We start from the raw sequence: 22,972 nt of genomic DNA on the forward strand, positions 1-22,972 counted from the left end.
TCCGGTGATGGCGATATGGAGGAGGAGGACATGGAAAGGGACATATCGCTATAGCAAGGAGAAAGACGGAGGCGGCGGCGGGGGAGGTTAGGAGTGAGGAGGGTAGTAGGGTTAGTATTTGGTTTATATAGTGAGTGGTTTGATCGATCTAGCTGTTGGATCTCAATTGAACGGTTGGAAAAACAACTACATTGATGGGGATTTTTCTCCAAATGTTACAAAACATTTACCTACGACAATTCTATAGTGTAAAGAAATCCCTCATACCTTAATGAATAAGATTTACACACGTTCGGACGATCTTGCTATACATAGAAAACACATGAAACACATAATATTTGAAGTAAACTAGAGTATGGTTGTGAATGCCTTTGTAAGCCAAATAAAAGCATATGTTTAGCTAAGAAATTTAGTGAAAGGAGATTTTGTTACTATAAAACTAGCTCAGCCCATCATCCAAAGGGAATAAACACATCTCAATTAACTTTCAGTGTCACATGAGGTAGAAAGTGGCAAACAACATAAGGCAATTTCATAATATCCACCAGAGGAACTTGTGTAATTCCATATTTGCCAATGATGATAGCGAGTGGCAAATTTATGGTTAATTAAAAAATCGTCGGTAAATACATAATTGTCCTAACATAAATTGTACTTTTGATATTCTTTATACATTTAACCTATAAAATTCTTTCCAATTTCCACTAGCATGATATTCGCGAATGGTTTAGAATCTTGATACACTACTATATAAATGCATCAATTGACGATCTAGCCTAACCCTAACATCTATCACACCCTCTCCCACTATTTTCCACTCCTTCCTTTGTTGCCTCTCGTATTCCCTATGGAGCCTTCAAGCTCCATCCTATATATCGGTGAGGCTTGTTGATTTCCTTAGTTACCATCGGCCCTCTTCTACACTCATCATTTTCATATATAACCAATGTAAATAAGGTCATTGTGGTGCATTTGCCACCCACGTTCAAGACCATAGCATCACCATCACCTCTACATATCCTACCTCCAAAGCGAGTGTTGGGGAGGGGTGTTAGTTGAGTTGGTTGCGGTGTCATTATGAAGCCACAATGTGGTAGCCCATCTTAGGTGCCCCGGAGCATAAATCTTCAAGCATGTGGATGGTAATTGTACATGGCAAGATTTCATTCTAAAAAAGTTAAAATACATACATAACTCATAAAAGTAATGGCGCATTGGTCATATGTAATGCCAAAATCAAGGACCGACACATGGTGTAAGGCCAAACATGCTATGTCATCAATATTGAATGACATTGATGGCTGGTTGTAGTGAAGTTTACTTAGTTTCTAATTTTTCCCACTCTAGCACTTGATTGACAAATTTTAGGTGGTTTGAGGGAACTATAATGAGTTGCCCTATAATGAACTGCCATATAAAGAAATGATTTTTTAAGTTCTACATGGAGAAAGGGTTAAGGTCTAGGGTCATCCATGATATAAATATGGAGGTCTCCTAGGAGGGGTGGGCATCGAATTAGAAGTTAGACAAAATAAGCCACATCAAGCCATCCGTCTGAAAGATATAGCATATAGCTATTGATTATATTTTAGCCTTCTTGTTGAGATTATTGGTGTGATCACATTGTTCATAGTTCATATAACTAAATTAGAACTATTAACCAACTTGATGTCAAAACCAATATAAATGTTTGTATCTCCTTTTTAAAGCATTTTACCTTAAATATCTTGGTACTCGTCGATCTTGTGTCCCTAAATACTCAATATATCACTACTTCACACTAATAGTTATTTAATGGTATAAGCAATGAAATTAACTAGTAAAAAGTTAAAAATCTTCTCAATAAAGATGAGATGATGAACTTCTATATATAACTTTTTTGAAAAGAATACACCGTTTAACAGTTTTCATGAAGCAAGCGCGTAAAAGCTGAGGAATAATGTGTAGAAAAGAACACGGCCATGTATCGAAAGCTTTAGCAGTAGTAATCTGCAAAATAGTGATTTTATTCACATGCGACATGCCTGTAGTTAGATAAACAAGAAAACATATCTTCACACTAGAAAAACATATCTTGTAACAGATTGTGGCCTTGTGGGTGGTAGCAAACAAAATTCCATACGTTCGTACGTTTCTCCCTTACCTTTTACACAACTAGCTCCACCCCCCAGCCCATACTAAAATAACTTTACATCTGTCTACGCATCACCAAACTATATGGCTCTATGTTACGCCGTTTTCGCCGGAAACAAAATGCAGCTCCCTTTTCTTTTTCTCCTTTTTTCCGCGAACACGGCGATCATCTCTTGCACGGCGACAACACGGCCTGGCTCGAGTGCCCCCGTGGACCCCACGCGCGGCACGCCTGCACGCGATCCTCCACCCGAAATCCGCCGGAGAAAAGAAGCCGGCCGGCTGCCAAATCCGCCGGAGAGAAGGCGCCGGCCGATCGCCGCCGCCGGAGCTCGCCCCTCCTGGTACGCCTCTTCACTTGCTTCGACGTTTTCTGCGCGAATGTGGGCGGGGTCGATTTGGCGGTGAGGCGATATCCTCATGTGCCCAAAAGCTACACGAGGACGACGAGGTGCGCGTCCTCGATCTTCGCCGTTCGCCCCCTTCACGTGAACCCACACCCCTCCCCTTGCTCGGCTCAGCAAGCCGATAGCTACCGGCTCGAGCCGAGAGCCGCGGCTCCCCTCCCCTTCCACTCACGCGTGAGCGAGCACGTGCGGGCCGCGTGTCCTGCTGGGATCGGGAAGGCGACTCAGGGGGGGCTCGTGACGCCACGTGATCCCGTGCGCCCCCCCGCCCCACCCCACCCCCCGAGGCGTTTCCCCCCGTTCCTCATCCCCGCACGCGACGCTGACGTGCGGGGACCACCGGTCCGCGGGTCCCCACCATGCAGTCACGCGGCGGATGGCGGGTAGCCACGGCCAAGGTGCGGGTGCGTTGGCGTGACGAGGTGGTGGGAAACGTGAACTCTATTTAAGGAAAACGTGACGCGGTTTTAGGGCTAATTGACGAAGGCCCCTCCCCCCGCCCCCCCCCCGCTCCCTCTCTGTCTGTCTCCACCCGCACTCGCGCACGCCGCGGGAGGCTGACGTGGTGGGCCCGCGATCCCGTGGGGACCACCTAGGGGTGACCTTGCGTGTAGCTTTTCCGGTGCGTTGTGCGTGTATGTTTAGCGCCTAATGCATGTGTTAAAACAAATCGGCCGGGGTGACGCCGCTCCCGCGCGAAAAGGCGTGCGGGGATTAGATGAGGGGGGCCAACGTGATGGGCGTGCACCTCATGACCTCGTCCGCGATCGCGCGCGCAACGGACGCCGAGCCGGTGGCTCATGCGCGCGCGCACACACGCCGTCGAGGCTTTCGCTTCGTTGCCACGGCGTCCGGCCGGCGGAGTAGCGGAGATGTGGAGTTTTTTTTTTTTGGCCGCTTGGTTTTTTACACGTCAATGGGAAGTTATTGGATGTCACGTAGGACACTATGAGCTAATGGTATGGCGCCGTTCGCAGATGGCATTGCACTTTGTTGGTGATTTAGTGCACGTAAAACATGAAAAATCATTAGTATATAATTAATTAAATATTAGTTATTATAAATTTGAAAAATAAATTAATCTGACTTTTTGAAATAATTTATATTTTTTTTCATAAAAAACATATAATTTAACATTTGGAAAGCGTGTGTATGATTTTTTCCAAAAATAACACTGACTCATTATTGGACTTTGCGAGCGTGCCCTATGTGTGTTAGAGTGCAAATATAAACCTGTTTCGTGGAGTGGTAATAAATTAATCTGACTTTTTGAAATAATTTATATTTTTTTCATAAAAAACATATAATTTAACATTTGGAAAGCGTGTGTATGATTTTTTCCAAAAATAACACTGACTCATTATTGGACTTTGCGAGCGTGCCCTATGTGTGTTAGAGTGCAAATATAAACCTGTTTCGTGGAGTGGTGAGATAACAAACGGAGCGTTTGATGTTGTTGTATGTGTGCCATAATCCGGAGTATAGGATCAAAGGGGTTTTTATGGACCAAGGGCGTGACCAGTTGTGTGTCATATGTTTTGGCGTTCAAGTTGTTTGCTATTAACTGGGCGTGGTACTATATTCATGATCGTTTCACTAAGTATACAGTGAAACAACTTATTAACGATTAAAAATACTTTAAATAAAACTTATATATATATATATATGTTTTTCATTATCTCAAAGTAAATGGTAAAGAGTAAACTACAATAAAAAAGACCTAAAATCAACTCCAAATTTAACTTACGAATTTTAAATTTTGACTTATAAACATAAGTATAAGTGAAAAGACGATGGTGTTAGATTCGTGTTATCCTAATATGTTATAATTTGACTAATTAGAGCATCTCCAGCAGAGTTAGCAAATGACTCTTCAAGTAAAAATTTAGCAACTTGAACTAAAATTCATTCTCCAATAGACTAGCCAACCGGACGGCTTGGCTATATAGCTGGCCAAAACACTCCTGCCACTGATCAAATTTAGCCAGCCAAAATACACTTGCCAAACGTGAGCCTCACACATAGGCCCACAACACAAGGTACTACTGTACTACAACGTCGCTTGGTCGCCGCCGCGCCTCCTAGCCTCCTACACTAGGTCACCGGGTGTCCCCGCGCCGCCTCCACACCGGCAGCGTGCCGCCTGCCTCTGCCGTCGTGAGGACTGAGGAAGAAAAGGAGAGAGAAAGAAAGATGGAGAAAAGGAGACTGAGGGTGAGGGAGAGAAAAAAAGAGAGAAGAGGATGACATGTGTGGCCCATGTGTCATAGACTCAGAATAGATAGGGTGGATAGAGAGATTGTTAGAGTAAAAAATGAATTTGAGTGGCTAAATAAAATGGAGTGTGACCAAATAGACATTTGAAGAGTATAATTTAGGTTGTCAATTAGAGATACATCACTTAATTGTTACTATGCATGTAACTAGTAATAAATTAGTTATGGCCTATGTCATTGAAGCATGACAAAATAATTCCCTGCGACTAACAAATTTTATTTACTATACATATTCAACTAATTAGGCATTTTTCATCAGAAAAGTTGGATTTTAGGGAGAAATTATTTATATTCTAAATAACTACGGAGTAATACCTAGAGACCACACTTGCTACTTACCACTGTATTAACTCCTTTCCTTTGTACAGGTTGTCGAAGAATAACGTCTTGTTCGGTCGTTCCTGATACATTAATAATAACTACATCGAACCGTTATCTTCATGGCAATGAGATCAATCATCAAAGATTGCAATTACTTGAAGTTGCTTGTATATGCTTCTTGCGGCGTAAGGTATGACTGGCATCTTTTTAATTTATCCTTAATTTGCATCTTAATCTGGCATGTTCAAATACCACAAAACAAGGGCATCGGAAGTAGAAGAATCCTCCTATATAACTGATAACACATACTTCAGAGGTTAGGTTTGTTGTGCATATCTGTTTGTCACCGTGACTGAGGCCGAGTTCGGCAGCCCCATTTTTTTCACGTGCACGCTTCACATTATTATTAAACGGTGTATTTTTTACGAAAATTTTTTATAAAAAAGTTGTTTTAAAATATTATATTAATTAATTTATTTATTTTAATAATTATTAATTAATTAACCATATACTAATCTATTACTTCATTTTCCGTGCTGGATAACTAACCCACACCTCAGTCCTACCGAACGGGGCCTAACACATATTTTGCTGTAGGTGCAGTCATTCCTATATGATGAAAATTCATCCTGGCTTTTAATTCAAAATAAGTTACAATTAATTGTAATAGAGTGCGTAGATTAAACGACTGCGAAATATAAATCAGTGTCTCTTGTGGAGTTGAAGTGTGTAGACTGCCAAGACTGGTTACCACTGTTCAACTGCCTACCCACTGACCCACCTGAGCGAGGTCTGAAAGAGCTGAAGATATATTTGGGCCCAGCCTGCTCAAAAAAGCCCAAACCCAAGCCCAATTTGCTTCGCCCCCGGCCCGTGGCCAGCGTTCGTGCAGGCGGAAGCGCAAAGCGGCTCGCAGTCGCGGGCCGCATCGCGTGTACACACACATCCCCGGCGCCGCGCCCTGGCTTCCCCGTCGTGGCGAGAGCCCTAGCTAGGGTTTTCCTCGTCCGCTTCTCCTGTCCCCTGAGGAGGTGAGCCCCGTCTCCTCTCTCTCCGTCCGTCCCCCGCCGGCGCTCTCCTCGGGTGGGGTCTCTATTCGCGGCGTGCTAGGGTTGCAAGTAAGCCTTCCTGGTTTGGTATTTGGAGCCTCTGCGCGATCTGGGGGGATTGGGTTGGGTTGGTTTGGTGTGTGCGCGTGGCTGAGCTGCACGGGGGAGCGGAGTCTGGGGGTTTGGGAGTTAGGGGTTGGTGTCCGCTGGGGCTTGCGAATTGCGATCGCTGGTGGTTTGATCCGAGGCCGCCTACGGGGGTGCTATTGAGCTCGGGCTTCTGTTCTGTTCGGTAGCGGTATGTGTCTGTGCAGTTCGTTTTGGTCGTTCGAGATTCCAATGCTACGGAATAGCTATTAGTACTAGGCAGCCATTTGATTTTTTGAGGTATTTAGCATAGCTCATTGAAATGAGCCGCAGGAGAGCTGCAGGCTACGTGTTATCTAGCGCAGCAGTTGACTGCTTACCTTCTTTGCTGCTCTCTGTTCAGGTGGGGTTAGAGATGGCTTCCAAGAGGCCGTTTCAGAAGAATTCGTCAGAGCAAAACGGTCGGGGCAAGTGGCAGAAAACAAAGCACAATTCTTCGCAGCAGCCTCAGCTGATAGTGCAGCCGGGTGTTCCTATTTTCCGCATTCTCTGCCCTACTTCAAAATCTGGGAATGTCATCGGCAAGGGTGGTGGTATCATTGCAAAGATAAGGCAAGAGACTGGAGTGAAAATCAGGGTTGATGAAGCCGTCCCTGGTTGTGACGAGAGAGTCATTGTCATTACCGCCATTGATAAGGACAGAGAAGTTAGTCATGAGCAAGCTAAGGAGAATGATGGAGGCGTGGCGTGCTCTGTTGATGGCAACCATGGAAAGGAGAAGGACCATAGTAAGGAAGAAAAGGGTGAAAGTAAAAAAGGAATGGATGATGACTTAGAGAATGGCCTTCCTAAGGAAGAAAATAATGGTTTAGAGAAAGATCATGATAAGGAAGAAATGGATGATTCAGGGAAAGACCATGTTAAGGAAGAGGATGATTCCTCTGTTGCAAAAGATACAAAGTCAGAAACAGAGCCAGAGCTGGAGCCGGAGAAGGGAATGCCATTGGCCGTTAAGGCCATTTTGCTTGTATTTGATCGGATTTTTGTAAATGAAATGGAGAATGAAAAAGGAGATGCATCTGGTGAGAGAAATCCTGTTTCATTGAGATTACTGGTGCTAGACAGCCAAGTAGGCTGGCTTTTGGGAAAGAATGGTAGTGTGATTAAGCAAATGTCAACTGACAGCGGCTGTGAAATTCGAGTTTCAAAGGATAAGCTCCCGTTGTGTGCTTTACCCCGAGATGAACTTTGCCAGGTAAATTTTCAGAATTAGATTTCATTGTCTTGTTCCATACTGGTCCTTTTGTAATATCTCTTAGATTATGCATCAGAAAATCATTTATGGTGCTCCTTCATTTATCATTTGCACAGATCACTGGAGAGCTCAACTCAGTCAGGAAAGGTCTGAACAGAGTTGCTCAATTGCTATTTGCTCATCCTCCTAAGGAGAGTGATGTTCCTGGTGCTCATCATTCTGGTTCATCATCCCGTTCATTCTTCAATCGGCCAGATGTTCTTCCTCCAGGAATGCAACCTAACCTCCATCTCCCTTTTCAAGGGCCAAATGTTGCTCTTCCCAATTTTCCTGAAGCTCTAATGCATGGCCATGGCCCAGTTCCGCCTGAACCCCTTATTTTTAGGTTGTTATGCTCAAGTGACAAGGTTGGAGGTATAATAGGGAAGGGTGGAAACAATATCAAGACTATTCAGAATGATACAGGCTGTGAAATTAAGGTTCTTGATACTGTTCCGAAATCAGAAGATCGCATCATACTTATCTCTGGACCTGCGGTAATCAGCTTCTTGCTCTCTTGATAGTATAGTGCCTTGACATAAGTGCATTGTCTTTTAGTGCATATCAGTTTAGTACCTGTTTATAGTAGCTAGTAGCCCATTAGTGCTCACTGCTAGGAAATATATATCCAGGATCCATCTGTCTGAGAAACATGGCATTCAGTAGAACTACATGCTGTATATTTTTCTCATAGTGTATTCTCTCTAGTGTTTGAATATATAGATTCTATAAAAAAATACTACTATATTCACATGTTTTTTGATTCTCCATCTTTAGTTCTGGATTTGTACCACTGTATTGAAATGTTGAAATATTAGTGTAACATAGCTGGCAGGCAGCCTGCATGAATCTTGACAACATTTAAGATGAAAGGAATTCCAGTTTTCCAACAGAAGTATATTTCTGCACACTGCATTGTTTCTAGTGTTTTGAATCTTTCGATTCTCTAAAAACTGCTAATACTATATTCACATACCTTTTGGTGTCCCATATGCAGTTATGCATTGGCCACCAATTCTATTGAAACTGTAAAATATTAGTGCAATACAGTTGCCAGGTTGCCTGCCGTTAATCTTGAAAGACTCGATACTAAATATAATTGTTGTTTTTATGCACATGGAGACAGGAGTGGGACATGGAGAACATAGTGTGCCAGAAAGTTGGATGGCACAAAATATTAATTACATCTCCTGTTTTATGCACTACTTTTTTACTTTGCAATTTTCTCCTGAATTTTGACACTTAAGGCAGTTATTAATCTGAGAACTAGTATTAAAGAAATTTGTAATTTGCGTTGTAGTTAGCGCTGAGCATGTCGTGTTACTGTCTAATGTGTTCTCAAAATAGACAATCACTAATGACTAATGTATTCAATATTCATTTAATCATTTGTCTCTATTTTGTAGCATCCAGGTGATGGAATTTCCCCTTCACAGAATGCAATTCTGCATGTGCAGCATAAAATTGTACCAACCTCTAACACCAAGGAAGGTCCTGCAATATGTAGGCTGATTGTTTCACCTAACCAAGTTGGTTGCCTTCTTGGCAAAGGTGGCAGTATCATAGCTGAAATGAGGAAGCTATCAGGAGCACACATAATAGTGCTGGGCAAAGACAAGATCCCAAAGGGTGTCCCAGAAAATGATGAAGTTGTTCAGGTCTGGTTTCTATTGTTGTGTGCAGAACCTACAGTCCTATACTGTGCTGATGAGCGCGAAGCTCAGCGGTAGAGCTCCTAGTAGAGATGTCGCCCAATGCCGCATTTGTGCCCACCTTCCCGCATAAGGTTTGGTGGGCCCCTTTAAAGCTAAGTCAAGGGGGGCATCCATCCTCCTTGATTGAGTTTTTTTAGAGCTATATTTGTCCAATATTCTACGTCGTCTGTCATTATGTATCTTGACTTGCCTGAGCTTTTTCCTATGACTTCTCTTGCATGATACTTCTTTTTTCTTTTGGATAAATGATATGTAAATTGGTATTATTTTCAGATCAGTGGGGCCTCTGAAGCTATTCAGGAAGCTCTAATGCTGATAACTGCAAGACTGCGGAACCATCTTTTCCGGGACAGAATGGCTTCAACAGTCCCTGTGCAGCCACCTTTTGGTTTGATGGATCCTCAATTTGGCCCATATGTGGGAAACCATGATTCTATATCTCCTAGGATTTTTCCTAACGTGCCTCAGTTTCATAAAGATTTTATAGGACGGCCATTGGATGAGATGTCTGCCCCTTGGACCATGAAGGTATCAATCCATGTATTCTTTTTTTTCTTTTTAAGATATTATTGACCATACTATGAGGATATACAGATTGCTCGCATCTTTTTCCTCCATTCTCCCTTTATTGAGATGCTTACAATGATCTCAAAGACCAACACAGTTCCTAATTTTATGTATATCTGGCACCAGATGTGGTCCTGTCTTGTTATAAGTTCTGGTAGTAATTTCCTTCAGCCTGGAGTTCCTTTGTTGTGTTTGCAACATTATGCTGAACATCCCTATGAGTCTCTTAGGGGACGATTTAAACTGCTATGTTTACCTTGCTTTGTTTGGCACTTTGGCTGGGAACAGAATTTAGTTATCCATGATTGTGGCATTCCACAAGATGGTCTGTTGCCTTGGCTTTCGGTGCCATATTTATCAGCCCTTTTTTGTGAATAAGTAATCTAATGTTGGTGTCAGAAGTGTTTTATAGACACCACTAGAGTAGGAAAACTGTTGATGGTTTAAGATATGGCATGATGCATTCGTATTCCAACAATGTAAACAAGTAGGGCTGGGACGAAAAAGCTTGTATACTACCATACTCTGCAAGTTATACGATTTTCTGCACCATTGTGGTTTTGTAGGGCATTCATGATGTTGGTGATCCGATGTCAATATCCGATATCCCAGGAATGGCACATAGAGGAATGGGTGGATTTCCTGGGTTTGTTTCTTGTCTTGGCTTGAATATGTTAATCTGTTGATCAACAAAATTGGAAACATCATGTGTTCAATTGTATTGCAGCCCTGGTCAGCCAACTATGGTATCAACTGTAACCACAGATGTCATGGTTCCAAAAATAATTTTACCTGCTCTATGTGGGGAAGATGGAGGCTGTTTAAATAGAATTCGTGAGGTTAGTATTTGACTAGTGCATTTTGTAGCATAGCCAGTAAATGGCTGGATGTGTTACCTGACATAGTTAAGGCCATGCGCAGTTTTCAGGGGCTAAGATAACAGTCGCAGACCCGATGGCTAATGCAATGGACACTGCTGTTTTGATATCTGGCACACCAGACCAAATGCATGCAGCCCGAAGTCTTATTCAAGCATTTGTTTTAAGTGAACCACTAGCTCCCTGATTTTTCAAATACCTGAAGCCTGAAGGTGATGCATCACCTTTTAATGTTTGTTCCTTCTGCGACAACCATGGACTGGTTGAGTTGCTGGTGATATTGATTGTTGAAGGCTTGAAGCTAGTGACCCAATGTGTGTTCATATTTATGAATATGCATACCAGTTTGCATACTTTCCATTGTGTCCATATGGCCAAAGAGGCTAATTATGCTAAATAGTGACTAAACTTCAACCTGATGGGCCTTTCTTATATCCCAGTCTTTCATTGTGAGATAGAAATGCTACGGTTAGCTGTACGGATCTCTTTTCATGAAACTTACATGCTTGGAGCTGGAAAGCTTCTAATTCTTTTGTACAAGGACTGAGGAGCCCATCTTGTTGAATTTATGAGCTTATATTAAGGAAACTATCCTATAGCAATCATTGCATTTTTGTTTGATATGTATATTGATAAGAGACACCAATAGTCTCTGTTCCAGTACCCTAATATGAATATCTACTTATATGGTGCCTTCAACCCTCGTCTATTTTACTGTATATATAAAAGCAGTTTTTCAAATGATAAGATGCATAACAATACGTGGGGGCGTGAGGCTGCTCAGTGCTCAGAATATATCTGGAACTTGTAACACAATGATAGTTGAGGAAGGAGAATATAAGCTGGACGCCCTGCTCTTGTTAGCTGAAGGTAGGTTTGGTGACTCATATGGTTCATGGTGTCCTCTCTGTCTACCTCTTTGTGAGCCTTTTGTGACTGGCTTCAGTGTGTAGATTGGTGATTTCTCATTCTTATGTCTATCAGTTATTATTTTGTTAAGTTTTGAGTCATAAATTTCTAAATTTATTATTTGCAGAAGTTGTATTGGATAGGGTAATGGTCCTTCCCTTCTGTATTGACATAATTCTACTGAATTTTCAAGTCAACAAATTTGCAACCTTTTAGATGGTAAAAGGTTGATTTTGCCTATATGTGGTAGCTTCTAAAATTTTTCAAACATATAATAGATCTAATTGATTTATGCATCTAGGAGCTTTTTACTCATGTACTTTTTAACTTTAACTTGTTTTCTCACTAGTCCTTTTTACTCATGTCCAATTTAATATGTGTTTTGATTAATGATTCATGCGTTGCGTGAGTCGACCAAGTCACTTGCTTATGTCCTTGAGGAAAGGAAAAAAAATGGCTACAAGAACAATTAGAGAAGAATTGAATGAGCTTGCTGGGATGAAATCTTCCATGATATTGAGTTGTGATGGACAATTTTAAGCCAACTGAAACCCCTGTAATCTAAACACAAGCAATAATCTAAACTTGATCTCATATGGGTATTATGCAATTCAAATCATGGGAGCTCCACCATTTAGTGCTCATAAGTCATGACCCATTGGCCATTGCTTTTGAGGGATATGTGGAGGATTATGGTAGTGATTAGCGACTGTCTTTCCAAATGGTGACTGTTGTATCAGGTTACTTTTTGTCTTTCGAGGTATACTTAATCCTCATTGGATACAAGGATTATAGTTTCAATCTTGAGAAAATTAGTGAATCAGTTGTACCATATTTTATATAATTATGATTCTTTGGACAATTTGAAGCAAATATTTCACAATGGACATGCTGTGGATGTTTGACTGCCTTTTCTGTATTGCAAATTGATCAAATAGATTGAAATGGGTACATATGATTAGCTTTATATAATTTCTTCTGTTCTTTTAATTCTTTATGATTGTACCTACTTTATTTGCTATCTGCTTTTAAGAACTAGCGAAACAATGAAGATGCACCAGTGGTGCCCTTGGTTACTTTCCAATGTCTGAATGATAAGTCATCGGCGATAGTTCAGCTGCACCCCAGAAGGTATGGGCACACCCTTATGTTTGATAGCTTTGTTTGTCTACCTTAGAAGTGTTCCTTGAACAAGTTGTCCGAATGTTTTTTTACCTTTTCTTTTGGTTGTGGCTCTTGTGCTATATTACACAATGGTCATGAACTATAGTGAGATCTTTTTCATATGCAGGTTTGTCATCCGAGAAAAAAAAAGGACTAGAGAAACCAGTATTGTTACTGCAAAGAATGGTACTTGCACAATTTTATTACAGTATCCTTAGTTTTAGGTTTCCAGTAGGTTTTTTTTTTCTTTACCTGGTTGTATACTTGTATTGTTTTGTCTGACTTTCTTTTTTCCTTTTGCATTTTTTGTGTACTTTGTGCATATCATTTCAACATTGGTGCAGCTTATCCTTGAATGTGAGTGTTCATTGTTTTTAGGTCGGTTTCTAAAGTTAATATGACACTGCTTTCTCTTCAATTGACATTTTAGGCTTCCCTTCTCAAATTTTATGTTATATCGAAAAGATATTTTTTAATGGTCAAACAAATTTGGGTAATGACTACTTTGGTTTAATGGTAAGGTAACTATGTTTTGTAGTTTGGCATTTATGTTGTGTGTCATTGCCACATGCTTTTTATTTATATTTTGTAACCTGGTTTAATGTCCTAAAAATTCAGTACTATAATAGTATTGTCATTGGTTAGGCAGAATAATTTGAATGGTTAGGCATAATAATATTATTCAACTTGATCCTTAAACTCCTGGCCTAAATAAGTATTAAAAAATAGAATGGGCATAACTCCTGGCCTAAATAAGTATTAAAAAATAGAATGGGCATTCAGAAACATAGAAACTTAGTAAACAAGATACGAAGAAGTAGCTGCTCACTGTACCTTCAGTCTGACTTGTTTAGCGAGAGTTCACTTAACATTGGCTGGTCACAGTTGGTTCAAACATTTTCTCGGGCCATACCTAGTTATTACATGGGTAATTTGTTTAGTTTCTTTTAGGAGACATGTTCCACATAATCATTAAACAATCTGTTTATGATTGTGAGTTTGTGAGACAATGTTTGTCCCCAATGTTCTTGTTCATATTTTCTCCTTACTATATCCATTGTACAAGAACAAAGATGGATGAAATCGGAAACTTTCTTAATTTTGGTTTTCACCTGAAACTGAGGTTCTTTTGTACCGAATGATGGCCAGTACTATAGAATCAAGTTTTCCAGTTTTGGGTGTTCAGAAACTAACATATTTATAGGCCCTTCGTTGGTACTAGTGCGAGTTTTGGACTGTCTTGGCTCTTGGCCGTTGGTGCTTCTGTTTAACATCTTTCACATAACTTCATCTGTCTGTTTATATGTATATACGCTCAGTTTTTAAAAGAATGTGCATGTCTGGATCAAGAATCAAACCATGTCATGTCTGGATGGACCTTCAACGAAGTATAATCAACACCAGAAAATATTTAGGCTGATGCTTGCGGCCTGCTGGTTTTCTTTTTCCAATAATACGCATTGTCACTGATGCAGCAATTGTTCAAGCTTTTATTCTTTTGTATACACTTCACAAAAATGGTCGTAAAGCAGCGTATTATTCTGGTGATCCAACTTCAGGCTGTGCATACTACAGGATTGTCAAGCATGTTGCAGAAAGAACTTGTGGCATGAACTGCATGAAAAGGACATGCACAGTGCAGCCAAAGATGAAACTACACTGGAGTTACAGTAACGCCCGTTGTTTCCAGTTGACTACTGGGTTTTCATACCGTGCCAAGACACGTCCATGGGTAGGTCGGCCCACTTCCACAGCGACGTCTGAATGGAGCAGCAGCATCTGTTGGTAAAATAAGAGTAGTGGTCAGGAAAGGAAGGAGAATTGGCAGCGTAGTTTTACAGTTCGGACTGTCCTGTGATTTGGAGGTATGTAGAAGTACTTCGCTGTCAAACAACCAGTATTGTTCACGCTTCATGGGTTTTACGTGAATTTAATGCTTTTTCAGATATTCACGATGCCGATGCTTCGATATCGTGAGTCTGCAACTAGCTGTGAATCACGTTTCCCCCTTGTAGTTTTCTTCTGGGCATTCAGGATGTAAAAGTTTGATCTTTTAATCTCTAATCCTTTAGTTATGCAATATTAACCAGCTGTTTAGTTATGATTTACGGCTCTTGGGTAGCAGCAGATATCACGGTTACATTTACTCAAGGAATATAAGGATTTGTTTTACGAGTTCAGAAGTATTGTCGCACAGTGATATCTCATCGTGTAAGCTCTTTCAAGAAGCATATGTAGGGATTGGTGCGGGCTGGTTGCGGGTAATCTATGGCTAGTTTTAGTTTAACTAAACGAAGTAAGTTTCATATTTAAAATGTTAAAAATAAAACTTAGGTTCCAACCATAGATACGCAGTGCATCCCTAAGCATATGCGTGGACAGTGATCTAGCTAAAGTATAAGCATTTTTAGGATTTGAATATTATATCAAAATAAAAATGTTTATGATATTATTTATAAATACTACTTGTCCTATCAATTGCTTCCTATTCAAAATTTTTTGTTTTATCGCTATCTATCGAAATTTATAGCCTCGGCGGTTAAAATTAAGATCGTGTTTGCTTATATGCACACTCCGTTTTGGCTTAACCACTGCCACTTATTTTTGGACACCGGAGGGGGAAAAAATCAAATACGAAATGAAATCTTATTCCGGTGGAGCAGAAGGGCAGGAGCAAACTCGCCAAGGAGAGAGTCTTGACGTTAACCCGGCAGGAGCCGTCCAGCAGCTCTCACTTGATCATCTTATCGCCGCTCAGCCACTCAAAATACCATCCTTGCGTTTCCCTCCACAACTTGAAGAAAGAGGAGGGCGCGAGACGCCACCACTGGTTCTCTCACTAGCTCCAAACTACTCAGGAGCTGAACGGAGCTAGCCATGGGGTGCGCGGGCTCCAAGGACGTCACGGTGGCCGACGTCTACCGCCCGCCGCCGACGAGCGTCTCGCTGTTCGACGTCAGCGCCATCGAGGAGCCCTGGCTCATCGCCACCGGCAAGAAAGACGGTGGCGACGGCGAAGCCAGCGATGTCGACGATGATGATGATGGTGATGAAGAGGAGGAGGAGGAGGAGGAAGGCAAGAAGCCCTCCACCGCGGTTCCGCTTCCTCTGCTCGAGAAGCTCGACGGGTTCGACCTCGCGCCGGCGTCGTGGTCGGAGGTGAGCAAGGCCCTGGAGGATATCAAGCCTACGCTCAACTCCAAGACGACGGAGAACACCAAGCTTCCTGCCAAGAAGAAGACCAAGAAGAAGAAGAAGAAGCAGCCAGCTCAGGCGGCGCCGCCGCCGCCGACGCAGACGCAGCCTGAGACGGCGAAGACATCGTCGGTGCCTGGCACGGACGAGGCTGCCAAGAAGGCGGCGCTACCTCCGGAGCCGTCGTCCGTGCGTGGCGCTAATCATGAGGTTGACAAGAGGCCGCCGCCGCCGGAGCTCACGGGGCGTCGCGTCGTGAAGGACAACCCTTTCCTGATGCGCGACCGCGAGAACAAGGGGAACGACGGCGCCGCCGCCGCGGCGGCGAAGTGGCGGCGGAGGGACCCGTTCGAGGGGTACCCCGAGCGGCGCCCCCCTGGCGCCTCCGGCGGCGGGGTGGTGCTGTACACCACGACGCTCCGCGGCGTGCGGCGCACGTTCGAGGACTGCGAGCGCGCGCGCCAGGCGGTGGAGACGTGCGCCGAGGCCGTGTCCGCGGCCGGCGGCTCCCCCGTCGTCGCGGACGAGCGCGACGTGTCCCTGCACGGCGAGTACCTGCGCGAGCTCCGCGAGCTCGCCGGCGAGGGCGCCGCGCCGCCGCGCCTCTTCGTCATGGGCCGCTACCTCGGCGGCGCGGACGCGTGCGCCGAGCTCGCCGAGAGCGGCAAGCTGCGCGAGATGATGCGCTGGGCCAGGGCGCGCGGCGAGGCCTGCGCCGCCAAGGACGGCCGCGGTTGCGAGGGCTGCGGCGGCGCGCGGTTCGTCCCGTGCTGGGAGTGTGGCGGCAGCTGCAAGGTTGTCGCCGGCGACGGCGGCGGCGACGTCGAGCGGTGCTCCAAGTGCAACGAGAACGGCCTCATGCTGTGCCCCATCTGCCACTGATGAGCTCCTTCCTAGCGTTCAAAAAGTGAAAAAACTCGCCATGTATTCATCCATAATACAGTATATACTCGTATAATTGTGAGCTTAAACTACGCTTTATTAGTGGTTTGAATGAGAATTAAAAACGGTATAGTGCTTGTAATAGTATTGTATAGCAGTGTATTTCTGTGACCATTTTGATGATTTGTTGGAACAAATGTTAATAATTTCGTCTTCATTGTTCAAAATAAATCTACAAAAACTAACTGGCATAGAAAAACCAGACAAGTATCCAACCCAGCTCTGTACATCTGGTAGTGTGAAAAAAAAAGCAAATAAATTATATAGTAAATAATTTGAGCAAGTCAATCAAAACACTCTGGCAGGTGGAAGAGAGCGTTGAGATCCAAACGCCAACAGCTCCCACATGGATGTCCGTTATGATTTTGAATTAATCTCTAATTTTTTTCATGGTGGATCTATATATTAGGCCGACATATTTATTTGGGTAAATTAGGATGCGGCAGGCTTGCAGCTCAAACGGTTTTTTCCTAGCCAAATAAAAACAAACATTAACAGAGCATTATGAACAATGTCAAATCTCAATCATGTTATCCAACATTATAACTCCAAAAGGTTTTCAAGTGATGGATCAGGATTCAGGAGTGAGTAGGTCAACTCCAACAAAACTCTACATAACCAGTAACCGTTTATGCCAGCAGAGCTAAATTACTAAATTCAGGAAGGCCATTCTTTTATTGAGATTTCTTATGCTTTTATATTATCATCCACATTAGAAACATTAATATCAGCAATGTTGACCATGACAATTTTACTTCAGATTTATTTCCAAAAAACACATTCTATTACGCGTTCACACGATAACCTCATGCGTGAGATCCGCCTCAACATCTGATAAATTTTATTATAAAATTATTTATAAGGTATGTCAAAACCTATCATGGATGGCTTATTTCTTTTATATAAATCGTTTAATCTAAATTTGTGTTTCATGAGCTTTTCAATAAGCTTCCAAAAAGTTAAAAAAAGAGAGTAACACAAGAAAAAAAGAAGAAAACATTTTTATTTTATTTCTTTTGGGTAAACTGAAATGTGAACTAGTCCCAGTGTCCAGTCTGGCTCCCTTCGTCTCCATTCTGTTGCTGTACCAACGACACCGCCACCGCCACCCCCCAACCTCTCCTCTCCCCCCGAAATCCTCGTGAATCTCTCGTTCTCGCCGCGCCGACGACGACGAGGCTGCCTCGGATGCTCCCGGCCTCGCACCCGCTCCTCTACGCCTGCGCCTACCGCGACAGCGCCCTCGTCGCCGAGCTCGCGCACGCGGACGACGGCGGCGGGGGCGGGGGCGGCGGTGGCCGCGGCGGGGACGACGACGTCCCGGCGGTCGCGGCGGCGCTGGTCGCCGAGGCGCCCGCGCACCACCGGCACGTCACCCACACCGCGTCCGGGCGGGCGCACGCGGTGCTGCTCGCGCCGCCGCTCGTGCTCGCGGCGGTCTCGCGCGCGCCGCAGCTCCCGTCGTCGCACCTCCTGCTCTTCCTCCGGAGACTGCGATGCCTCCCGGGGCACCGGATGCGGGACGAGATGCCCCGTCTGGCGCTCCGCCTGCCGTTCCCCGACGAGGAGGCGCTCGCGCGGGAGTCCGGCGAGGTCGCCGCCGTGGAGGCCGAGGCGGAGGAGGCGGAGCGGAGGGAGGGCGAGCTCTCGAGGAGGACGCCCAAGAGGGAGCGCCGGGCCCGCGGCGGCGGCGCCGGGTGGACGTGGAGGCGGAAGCTTTGGCTCATCGTCCTCGCGGATCTGGTGCTCCTCTGCGTCCTCTTCGCTGCCTGGCTCGCCGTGTGCAAGGGATTCAGCTGCATTGGCCGGTAAATAGGTAAAAAGGTAATAAAAACTTCTCTACTTCACTTATCTCTTTCACTTTATTGGTCTCTCTAGTTTGAGATTGTGATGCCATGTTTTGGATTTGATAGTGGAAACCAACAGAAAACGTAGTTAGTACTTCTAACAACAATGGTTGTGGCTGTGCGGTGGAATTGTAGGGTACAGACTAACCGAAACCTCATAATTCCTACTAGTGAATAGGTTGGTTGTTGGTGTTGGTTACATACATTTAGTTGGATGAAGACTATAGGAACAGAAACCTCAGTGGCGTTCAACTTTTTAATGTGACTGCCTTTTGCATTCCAGTAGTTTAATAGCATTTGTAGACTCTAGTCTGTAACTGAGAAATGCTGCCTTGAAATAAAGTAACAAGCACAATAATCTGGAGCTCGATTACCTGAAACTAAAAGATGAAGCGCAAGTTAAAGGAGAAAGTGGCAATGGCTGAATGGTTGATCCAGTAGCTTGTGAATCTTGTCCTGCCTTAATTCTGTGCTCGATGAGATATACCCAAATTTATTACATCTCTCCCTTCATTCAAATACTATGTTGCCTACAAGGTGTATTTATATTGAATTTATCTTGATTTAAAGTAATCCCAGCTAGTTTCATTGTAAATTATAAGTCTGAACTCTCAACTGAGTTCAAAACTCATTTACCATAAGTACATCAAATGTATAATACATTTCATATCCATCATACACATGTATCAGAAATTTTTTGATATGGGTGGCTAGCGGCTAGCCTGCATAATATTAATTAGTTTAACAATATATCTGTATAGATTAATTCTCCATGCTTGAAGTTACATTTTCAGCAGAAATTTCTATCCAAGCTTACTGAATTCAAACTTCCTCCAGCTAAACTTATTTAATTCAACATTACAAATCATACTCATTTCGTTCCCAATATGATTAGGATGACATGTTCTAACTTGAAGCCACAGTAACAAGATTTTTTTAAAAGAAATTAATTTAGCTAATCAAGCTTAAAATTTAAATGAAGGTAATTTTACAGTCAATCCTTCATATAATATTCATAGGATTATGATCCTGAAGGAAGCTATGACCATTTCACCTGCAATCCTGACAATATGGTTAAACTGGATATTGAGCTCAAGTGCATTGACTGAAATAGAGCACAGTAAGGCCATCTGTCTGCTGCCACTGTGCCCATAAGCTGCAAAACATGATGATGGCCCGAATGAAGGGGAATCTTTTTACAAAACACCAGCCATTCATCTGGCTATTGTGATGAAGATGTTGTCCACAAGCTGGTACTGGGATGGCCAAGATGTGTACTTTTGATGGCATTCTCATGTCTGCATACGATGACACTGGATATTGTAGAAGGCCAAAAGATGCTGGTTCACAATTTTGATGGTGAAGGTTAAATAGGATCATTAGATGTTAGGCTGATTTCTTCTTTTAACTGTTAGATTCTGGATTTGACCTGCCCCAACATTTAGGAATCACACTCATACTAATTTGGTTGGTCTTGTCTTGTTATTATCAATTGCCATTAATCTCTTAATCCGCAGTTGACCTTTGATTGTCATAAAACCTCTATTTTTTTATCAAGATATTTCTTAACTAGCAGAATCAGGAATAGTTCCTATATTTTCGCACCATTCTCAGCTTCATTTATGTAGTCTGGAGTTTGATTATGCAGATACCACCTGCTGATGGGAGATCTAGAATTTCATGTTAGCGGGAACACCATTGAAAAGAGGGTCGAGCATTTTCTTTTCTATTTACAATTTAGCATTAGCAACTCAAATCAGAAGGCACAATTTATATTTTCTCTACGATAGGTCTCTTGCTACCACCAATCCACTGTGTTATGGTGGTTTAAGTGGCTCAGGTCTACTTGCTGGATGATCTCGACATATTCCCAAACCAGGGCTAAGATCCGGACTTCCATTGAGGGATTCAGGGGCATTCCAATTTATACTGTGTTTTGTGGTTTCTTGCTGTGTATTGAAAAGGATGCAGTTTTTCTGGTGATACCATCCTCTAACCACCAAGTTGTCAACTAAGAATATTGTTTTGGACTAGAAGCCATGGAAAGAATTTGCATTCGAGTCCACCTTATTTGCACCATAAATCATGTTTTTGTTGTAGAAGTGTAGGAGATTGGATTTCCTCATCTACTATGCCCATTATATTGTGTCAGGCCTCCATGTTGTCACTTAACTACTGCATACTATACTAACAAATCGAGCTACTTGACTCCCACAAATGCAGCAATCACCCTGCCCATGCACTCACAGAATAAAATAAAATACAATGAGCGGATACCCTTGTAGGCTGACCCCAAGTCCTGGACCAGTTCTAGAGCCTAGAGGAGCAATTGTAAAGATCTTTGGTTCTTGGCTCTTTCTTAGATCTAGTAATGCCAGCTGCCTTGTTATCTCTGATACAGAAGAAACAATGCTTTATCACCTGCTAAATCTATACTGCTCTCTTTGCTCATGTATCATATATGTTATATATAACCAGCTCATGGGTCGAAGCGAATCCCCTCTTTATAATGACAACTCAACAAGGCGTAACTCATTTGGTAGAAAGACTGGGTTCAGTATTTCATGTGGTGTTATCAGTTTGGGCAACCCATAGTCTCTCTCCTCGAAAGCTGTTTATAATCTTTATATTGTAAAATATCATTTTGTTCATATTTGGTTTGTTTATGTTTGAACAGCGGCACAGCGCTGAGTTTGATCTGTTGAGCAAATATTGTTTTTTATCCTTTACATTTCAGTTTGAATACCCTATAACGTTTCTTGTGAGCATGCAAAAGTGTGCAATCTTATTTCCTTTCCAGTGTCAGTATTTGGACCTTGAGGAGGGAACAATAAATTCTCATCTGATCAATGTTTTTCTGTGAGAGAAAACCGTGCAAATGTTTCTGAGTTTGAGAGTTCCAAATAGAGAACTATATTGAAAGGGCTGAACTGTTATTGAATATTTTCTGATGATCCCTTGCATTTTTTTTCCACGATGCAGAGTGCTAGGTTTCAAGACAAAAAAATGTGGAGATTATTGATGCAGTACTTTCTCCTCATGCATAATGCAATTGAAATTGGAAAGTGGTGGCCATGTGATCTGCCAGGATTGCAAAGATAAAGGCAAAAAGGGTACAGGCACTCATCGGCGACTGTTACTTCCTGTTATATGAAACATCTTTGAAAAATGAAGCCCAATGGCCTTGCTAGACTTCATAAGTTTGAATTTGTTGGTTTGGTTGAGGACATCTGTAAACCCAGTAGTGTAATTTTTTTGTTCATTTACTATACAAAGCAAACGTTGAAATTTTGCCTCATCGAGCTTGTTTCCCACATTTTGTTCAGGACAGAACCAAATACATCTGAATTCTACTGTTATTACCTTCCACAATACAAAGCAAAATGGTCTCTATTCTGTTGCAAGTATCCATGAAAAGAATATTTCTTTACCATCTCCACCTGGGCCCGGGAGTTTTGCTGATTCAGTTTCAAGATCCCCTGGTGATGAAACATTTGATATTCTAATTAAACCACTACATATCCTTAAAAATATATATAAATATATATAGTTCATCCTTAGTGTACTAGTTAATACTATATTCGTTCCACAATATAATATTTTTTTTAATATTGTCTATATTTATATTTATATGGATAGTAAACAAGAATACCTTAATCAATGAATGAATATAAACATGGTTAAAAAGATTTGCAATGAAACGGAGGAGGGAGGGGCAATTTCGTACACCCAGGTTGAGCCAAATCACCTAAAAAATATTGGCCCATTGGATCAATTACGTGTGGATCCGATTACATGCTAATAGCAGCAGTTGTGTCTATTGGATAAAAAAAAGTGTGCAACTGACTCTATCCAACATTCAGATTGCTGACAATTAACAGGATTAGTTTGTTTCAGCAGCGAATGCATTTCTCCATCCTTATCAGTACTCAGCGATGATGATGATAAAGTTGAGCTCAAAAAATTCGACCCCCGAATGAATACGTCCAACTCTTTCCCGATCAACGAATCTGGCCCACCGATGGGTACGACCACGAACCAGTTCAGCCCGATTAACAGACGCCCGTAAATCCTAGTGAACAAATTCGGAGGAGCTTTACTCTCATCCTTCCTTTTATACATAAGATACCGGTATCTCAAGGTATTAAATCGTTTCTCATCATTAGTATGTGGCCAACAAATTTCTCG

General features: G+C 42.6%; 3 protein-coding genes across 3 annotated transcripts; all 3 read left to right on the plus strand.

The window, feature by feature from the left end:
* The first annotated feature begins 5,258 nt into the window (after positions 1-5,258).
* On the plus strand, positions 5,259-11,329 carry LOC102707903 (RNA-binding KH domain-containing protein RCF3-like). The gene is made up of 8 exons (XM_006643903.2): positions 5,259-5,327; positions 6,677-7,528; positions 7,645-8,064; positions 8,974-9,225; positions 9,556-9,810; positions 10,416-10,495; positions 10,577-10,688; positions 10,771-11,329. The coding sequence occupies exons 2-8, from the start codon at positions 6,689-6,691 to the stop codon at positions 10,912-10,914; spliced, it is 2,103 nt and encodes a 700-aa protein (XP_006643966.1). The 5' UTR covers positions 5,259-5,327; positions 6,677-6,688; the 3' UTR covers positions 10,915-11,329.
* A 4,190-nt stretch (positions 11,330-15,519) lies between these two features.
* LOC102708377 lies at positions 15,520-17,179 on the plus strand. Its single transcript, XM_040528555.1, has one exon. The coding sequence runs from the start codon at positions 15,678-15,680 to the stop codon at positions 16,875-16,877; it is 1,200 nt and encodes a 399-aa protein (XP_040384489.1). The 5' UTR covers positions 15,520-15,677; the 3' UTR covers positions 16,878-17,179.
* Positions 17,180-17,989: 810 nt separating this feature from the next.
* Positions 17,990-22,158, plus strand: LOC107304579. The gene is made up of 2 exons (XM_040526958.1): positions 17,990-18,761; positions 21,767-22,158. Exon 1 carries the CDS (start codon positions 18,126-18,128, stop codon positions 18,747-18,749), a length of 624 nt encoding a protein of 207 aa, XP_040382892.1. The 5' UTR covers positions 17,990-18,125; the 3' UTR covers positions 18,750-18,761; positions 21,767-22,158.
* The last annotated feature ends 814 nt before the right edge of the window (positions 22,159-22,972 follow it).

Source organism: Oryza brachyantha, chromosome 1 (genome assembly GCF_000231095.2).
Source record: "Oryza brachyantha chromosome 1, ObraRS2, whole genome shotgun sequence".
Classification (NCBI taxonomy): domain Eukaryota; kingdom Viridiplantae; phylum Streptophyta; class Magnoliopsida; order Poales; family Poaceae; genus Oryza; species Oryza brachyantha.

Bases quoted from the DNA above. Each gene is read 5' to 3' on its own strand.
- LOC102707903 (XM_006643903.2), top strand. From the start codon at position 6,689: ATGGCTTCCAAGAGGCCGTTTCAGAAGAATTCGTCAGAGCAAAACGGT. The intron at 7,529-7,644 runs GTAAATTTTCAG...TCATTTGCACAG, and splicing joins CCCGAGATGAACTTTGCCAG to ATCACTGGAGAGCTCAACTC. The intron at 8,065-8,973 runs GTAATCAGCTTC...TCTATTTTGTAG, and splicing joins TACTTATCTCTGGACCTGCG to CATCCAGGTGATGGAATTTC.
- LOC102708377 (XM_040528555.1), top strand. From the start codon at position 15,678: ATGGGGTGCGCGGGCTCCAAGGACGTCACGGTGGCCGACGTCTACCGC.
- LOC107304579 (XM_040526958.1), top strand. From the start codon at position 18,126: ATGCTCCCGGCCTCGCACCCGCTCCTCTACGCCTGCGCCTACCGCGAC.